Source organism: Lagopus muta, chromosome 1, assembly GCF_023343835.1.
Source record: "Lagopus muta isolate bLagMut1 chromosome 1, bLagMut1 primary, whole genome shotgun sequence".
Taxonomy (NCBI): Eukaryota; Metazoa; Chordata; class Aves; order Galliformes; family Phasianidae; genus Lagopus; species Lagopus muta.
In genome coordinates this window covers 21,864,771-21,871,614 of record NC_064433.1, presented here as the reverse complement: position 1 = coordinate 21,871,614, position 6,844 = coordinate 21,864,771, and the positions used below count along the sequence as shown (strand labels likewise).

Sequence of the window (6,844 nt, the reverse complement as noted above, 5' to 3'; positions counted from 1 at the left end):
TCTAGCCAAAATACTTTGTTTTGGGGTCATCATCATCATCTGACATCATTCACACTCATTCAGGTTTACAATTCTTTAGTATTTCTCATGTGGAAATTGTTTGCAAGTCACAGTGAAGTCCTTTTCAATAATGCCACCTAGTGGCTTTATCTTAGAAGAAACCAGCTTTTACTTTTCACAAGGCTGAAAAAGCTGTCAAAATCTACCAACGAAGTGTAATATTTTCAACTTTTTGAATTGTGGAGAGTTTAAGACTTCTGTGATTTCACCAATAATCAGTGGGAAAAGTCCCTCTAAAGTTGCTCTAAAAGAAGTAATTACTCGCACGCAAGCACTACATAGCTTATACTGGCTGTACCCAGTGGGTTCTCTTCCACTTGCCTAATGCCCTAATACCTTACCTATACTCATATATCTACAACATAATTAGTCACAGGTAATTAGAGAGAGGTAAACTGATGGTTCTAAAGTCTGTATACCTATTACAAAGTACGTGTGTAACACAATGCACTGGAACTGTCAACCTTTAACAAGCTGCAGATCTTTGTCATACAGCTCATCTTTAAACTTCCATCAACATTATTAATGGTACTGAGAAACTGTGAGCAAAGACAAACTTGCACATTGACCCTGGATCTAGTCTGTCAAACTTAGATTTCTAAAATAGTTTTGAGACTGGAGATGTGTGGCTGGTTCTTCTTTCAAGCATTTAGATGGAAAGAGCACACGTCAACAAAAATCCATTATTTTTTCTTAACAGTAATATTCCAGGTCTGAATCAGTAATATACAAATAAACCAATGAAGTACACACTTATATACAAAACCAAATCCTACACATACAAAATCAGAGTGACGTTAAAATTTTGTGCCACGTATATCATGCTAAGTATGGTAAGCTACCTGCAAATGAAGAAACCCATTCCTGCTTCTCAGCACCTCCCTGAGCCAGAATTATTGCTTATGTGGCCAGTGGAGTCAGCTAGTTTGGGACAGTGATTCAGCTAAAACTAAAAAACATTATTTTTGGTAAGCCTGACTTGCATTACATCAGATCCGTAATACTGATATCTGCATGGTCATACAGACACTGGTACTGGCTTTACAAAGATAGCAAAAACACACAACCATCAATGGCAGACAAAGGCAGAACTGTGCTTTTCTACAACTTTGATTTTGATTTCAAATGAAATACCTGTATCTGCTAATATACACATACAGATTATAACGTTATCGTGCACAAGTAAGTACCCTGTTAATCAGCAAATGACAAAAAGAAATGAATCAATGGTTGTAAGTAAGCTGACTATTCTTAAAGCCATTTTTGCAAGAAACTGGTAGCAATCTTTAGATTGCTGTATATAGTGGACATTAAGACAAAGCATGGTTTTATTAAGTCACTTTTTTAATTTAAAGGTACTGTCAGTAATAGATTATATTTCAACTTTTTTGACTTTCAAGAGGTTACACCATTTTCAGTATTATATTGGCCATCTCCACTGGTCAGTAGGAGGTTCTTCAACTAGAGGCTCCCATGGTTTCCACTGTAACATTTTTCTTGCCAGGGAAAGCTCATTTTCAGCCTGTTAATAAAGACCATACATTAAACAAGTTCTTAAATTCTATACAACTGCCAGAATACGAAACCACCTTTAGTTCAGTTCATCATCTCAATGATGTGCCACTACCTGTCGTAGTCAGGGACAATCTCAAAAATTTTATGTTTAACTATGGTACTTCTTTTCCCCCAAAAGCAGCTTTGTGAATTTAAGATGTGCCAAGTCACCCCCAAATGCCTGCAGTCTGTTCACCTCATTCCTAATGACTACTTTATGAGAAGCTCATCCCTGACATTCTCCAGTCTATTTGGATTAACCTCCCACATCATCCTGCCACCTTCTGTCCTCTCTTTTTTGGTTGATTCAGACTCTGCAAGGTAAGTATGCACAGTATATATATTAGACATAATATAGTAAATGTGAATTATCATGTTCATTTTTAATATGGTCATGCCATTCACTATAGGATGATTCAGACTCTTTTATATATATATAGATATATACATATATACACATATATATACATTCACATATATATATATGTATATACACACACATTTATATGCTGTTTGTTTTGCAGCAGAGGAAGAACGTGGAAAAAATGCCCATATTCTGAACAGCCAAAGGAACACTAAAAATTACTAACTCAACTTACACCTGATCTTAAGTTTCCCTCTTTTACCTGTACAATGACTTCTTCTATTCGACCACTATTCAGTTTGTCCTGTAGTTTCTGCACATCAGTTTCCTGAGAATTCAAACAAATAAAGATTTAGCTGTACTGAAAAGTAGAAAGAACAGACACATCATAAAAATACTAATTTGGGCAGATCACACTCCAGCCTTCCTTTATGTTCTTTACAGAGAGAGTGGTGAGGTGCTGGAACAGGCTGCCCAGAGAGGCTGCGGATGCCCCGTCCCTGGAGGTGTTCAAGGCCAGGTTAGATGGGGCCCTGGGCAGCCTGGTCTGGTATTAAATGGGAAGTTGGTGGCCCTGCATGTGGCAGGGGGGTGGAGATTCATGATCCTTGAGGTCCCTTCCAACCCTGGCCATTCTGTGATTCTGTAATTCCACAAAACTACCATCTAGTTAGCTGGTCTTTGTCATTTACTTCATTAAAAAAAAAAAAAAAAAATCCCTCACTGGAAACCAAACATTAACCTCTCCATGAGAAATACTAAAATAGAGTACTGCTTAATGACATCCAAACAGGCATTAAAAACTAATGGCTGCAGTATATAACCTTCAAAGAAGATTCTGATCTTAGGTTTTATAGAGAATATCGTGCAACCTCCTAATAGTTACCTGCTCTCAGATGTGCAGGACAAAGACTGTATTAATGTAACACACCAGTAAGCGGACACAGTTTTTGTGCAAATGTGAAAAGTACATACCAGTTTCATCAATCTTAGAAAGTACTTATTCTAATTTTCACAGGCAATATGATTAAGAAAGCAATTATTTCTGATGTACCAAAGTACTCAAGACTGATTATTTCTGAATTGATATTTCAAAGTCACTTGTACTCCTGGAAAACAGCCAGTCATTCAAAAACCTTTTTGTCATCCTACAAATCTTTCCATGTGTAACACTCATGAAACAGCACTGTACTTACTGTTTGCACCAAGTTATATCTCTGATTTACAATCTGCTCTGTGTACTTCCTGTACGCTGCATCTTTGGGAATTTTCTGCAGGACAGCAAGGATTTTGGAGTACAGTATTTGCAGGCGCTGAAACAATCACAACACATGGTTAAAATTTACAACCAGAATTATACAATTACCCGTCCCACTAAGCATGACAGCACTCTATGTTCTGTGTTATAGATAGTTAGGGTATTCAAATCTAAGATTAACAAAATGACCAGGCCTGAAACGCACAATTCTGTTTTAGATGGGACTGGGATTTGTCAGAACAAGAAGTTACCACTAGCAGATTCCTTAACTGCAATTTTAAGCATACTTAATGCAAAGTTGAAACAACAAAAGCTGCAGGTCTAGTACTAACCACACTTTTCACAAATCAGACAAACTCACGTTTAAACCAGCTTCTGAGAAATTACTTGAGAAAGATATAAAGAAGCACATAATCTTCCAGAGCATAACTTGTTTTTTTGTTTGGTGATGGCATTTAGCACTTCTTCGTATGCTACAAAGTTCTGAGTGATAAAGCTAAAACCCAAAACTTCTACTGCTGAATTTAAACATAGTGATGAAGGCCAATGAGGATCATGAATAAATTACACTTTTGTCCCTATTGCTGGGTAGCTATCTACCCAAAGAAGAATGGATATCCTGTAAGTTGCATATTGTTCTAACTGGAATACTGCAGTGATAAATACAAAGAAAACACAAAATGAAAGGGGGAATGGCACAGAACCTATACTTGTAAGCACAGCACTATTGATTTCTCTGCTCTAGAAACTGAATCACTGGAGAAAAAACAAAATTTTATCAACTCCACCTAAAAGCCTACCTGACAACACTGTAAACTGCAGTCATTTGTTTATAACAATATCAGTTGCCACAACTATTGATTGTTACACCACTCCTAAATATTGGTAGCATTTCTGAAACAGAATCGTTGCATAGTTGGGAATTTCAAAGCTCATGCCTCCACAATTAAGATGTGGCAAACATACTTTCATTACAGACCCTGGGAGGCAAAAAGCAAGCACCAAACTGCTACACAAATCCCTGAGTGTTGTTCCTGAGAACCACTGAGATATTGCAGTGCTTGCCATCACAAAGCACTGAGCCTGCTTTGCAACAAATGGTGCCTATTTAGGGTGAAATCAGCCTTCTCTCTTGGCACAGATAGAGGTTATTTCAGCACTTTTTGGAAACACAGCACAGCGGGGTGGGAAAACACCTGTATGCTTCTGCATTCTGTGGGTGCCATGAGCCAGCAGTGTGCCTCGGTGACCGAGAAAGCCAATGGGATCCCAGGGTGCATTTAAAGGAGCGTGGTCAGCAGGGAGAGGGAGGCAATCCTCCCCCTCTACTCTGGCCTGGTGAGGCCTCACCTTGAGTACTGTGTCCAGTTCTGAGCTCTCCGGTACAAAAAAGATATGGCCCTCCTGGAAAGAGTCCAGCAGAGGGCCACAGAGATGATAAAGGGCCTGGAGCACCTCTCATGAGGGAAGGCTAAGCGCCCTGGGCCTGTTCAGCCTTGAGAAAAGAAGACTGAGAGGGGATCTGATCAATGTACATAAATATGTGAGGTGCGGGAGGCAAAGGGATGAGGCCAAACTCTTTTCACAAGGACAAGGGGAAACAACAAACTGAAGTATAGGAAGTTCTGCACAAACATGTGCAAGAACTTCTTCACAGTAAGGGTGACGAAGCACTGGCACAGGCTGCCCAGAGAGGCTGTGGAGTCTCCTTCTCTGGTGATGTTCAAGACCCACCTGGACACCTACCTGTGTAACCTGGTCTAGAGAGCCTGCTTTGGCAGGGGAGTTGCACTAGATGATCTCTAGACGTCCCTCCCAGACGCTACAATTCTGGGAACTGGATGTTACATTTACGAAGGACTGCATTTAGAAAGTTCTTCACTTTTACTTTGGAGATGAAAGATAAGTGAAGCACTGTTTCATAACAGCACTTGTGACAGAAAGGTTTTGAAATCAACATTTGCGGCACACACTGCACCTACACGCACAAACCCTTCACAGAAACGCTCTCACTGGCGGCACGCACTACGCTGGGAACAGGACACACAACGTACCTCATGGGGGTTTTCAGCCACGGCCAATCCCACGAGCCCAGTGGTCTGCACAAAGCACACACACAACCATTTATTACACCAAAGCCATCGCTTCCACGCCGTTCCGCACCGGCGCGCCGCCCCCACCCCAGCCCTGCCCGTGACGCGAGCCTCTCTCCCGCCCGACGCTGCCACGAACGCGCAGCGTTCCGAGCGCCGCGCTCTGTACAGCCGGCAGCCCGGCGCGGTGACCTCGGCGCAGCGCCGCGCTCCGGGCCCATCGCCACGCACAGGGGCACCCAGCCCTGCCCTCCGCAACCCTTTATCCCACAATGCCCGCTCGTTCCCAGCCCTTCGCTCCGGCGTCCCCGTTCCCTCTCAGAAGAGCGGCCGTAGCCCAGCTAAAAGCCTCATAACTCCCAGCTCACCTTCCTCAGCGCCCCCGCCATAGCTGCGCCGCCGCGCTGCTCCACCGGGCGCCGTGGGCACCGCCGCCGACCGGGCCGCCAGGCGCATGCGCGACAACGCGCGGGCGTCTGAGGTCACCAGTTAGAGGACATAGCGAAGGGCGCTGGACCGCGCATGCGCCGTAGTCGCACTCATCCAAGCGCGGGGCCGCCCGGTCTGTAACCGTATGGCTTTGCGCATGCGCGGTTCGAACGCGGTGCGGCTGTGCGTATGCGCCGTGAGCTAAGCGAGGTGGTGCGCGTGTGCGGAGTCGAACGGAAGGAAGGCGAGCGTGCGTATGGGCCGCTGGGGTGCTGGCTCTGGCAGTTACGTTAGTGTGCTGCCTGTTCTCCGAGCTGTGCTTCTGGCCCTCGAGCACAGCGTTCGCCTGGGGCGGAGCGCGGTCCGAGGGCGGGTGCGTGGGATGGCTGTGCACCGGTGGTTGGTGTGCTCCGCACGGCTGGTGGGAGCAGCTGATCTGTACGGAGCAATAGCTAGCTGTAACTGCTAGGAATGGTCTCTCTGCACTGTCGTGTGTTTGTAGCCTTCGCTTTGTGTGTTGTTTCTCGACACGGTTTCCAGTGGTTTTTCAGCATACAAGCTCCAGAGCTGATTCCAAAGCTCACTTCGTGAGTCCAACAACTATATAAAGCCTTAAAGCTTCAAAAGTGTGTTTGGCTGCAGCTGAGAGTGCTCTTCATAGAATCATAGAATGGCCTGGGTTGAAAAGGACCACAATGATCATCTAGTTATGCTATGTACAAGGTTGCCAACCAGTGGACCAGGCTGCCCAGAGCCACATCCAGCCTGGCTTTGAATGCCTGCAGGGATGGGGCATCCACAACCTCCTTGGGCAACCTGTTCCAGTGCGTCACCACCCTCTGTGTGTAAAACTTCCTCCTAATATCTAACTTAAACCTTCCGTCTCAGTTTAAAACCATTCCCCCTTGTTCTATCGCTGTCCACTCTCATAAACAATTGTTTCCCTCCTGTTTATATACTCCCTTCAAGTATTGGAAGGTTGCAATGAGGTCTCCCTGGAGCCTCTTCTCCAAGCTAAACAAGCCCAGTTTATGTCGTTCTTCTCTTTGAAATAAAGATGATTTTGTCTACTAAACATGAGATTTT

At 44.0% G+C, this 6,844-nt stretch overlaps 1 protein-coding gene across 1 annotated transcript; it reads right to left on the bottom strand.

Annotated features, from left to right (window-relative positions):
• Positions 1-729: 729 nt before the first annotated feature.
• NDUFA5 (NADH:ubiquinone oxidoreductase subunit A5) lies at positions 730-5,792 on the bottom strand. The gene is made up of 5 exons (XM_048942995.1): positions 5,698-5,792; positions 5,291-5,335; positions 3,175-3,291; positions 2,241-2,306; positions 730-1,582 (listed from the first exon to the last, which is right to left on the bottom strand). The coding sequence occupies exons 1-5, from the start codon at positions 5,716-5,718 to the stop codon at positions 1,481-1,483; spliced, it is 351 nt and encodes a 116-aa protein (XP_048798952.1). The 5' UTR covers positions 5,719-5,792; the 3' UTR covers positions 730-1,480.
• Between the last annotated feature and the right edge of the window lie 1,052 nt (positions 5,793-6,844).

What these genes read in the sequence shown, in the direction of transcription:
- NDUFA5 (XM_048942995.1), bottom strand. Translation starts at nt 5,718, where the DNA reads ATGGCGGGGGCGCTGAGGAAG. An exon ending in GATATAACTTGGTGCAAACA is followed by an intron (nt 2,307 to 3,174) that starts GTAAGTACAGTG and finishes TTGAATTCTCAG; the next exon opens with GAAACTGATGTGCAGAAACT. An exon ending in TAGAAGAAGTCATTGTACAG is followed by an intron (nt 1,583 to 2,240) that starts GTAAAAGAGGGA and finishes CTTTATTAACAG; the next exon opens with GCTGAAAATGAGCTTTCCCT.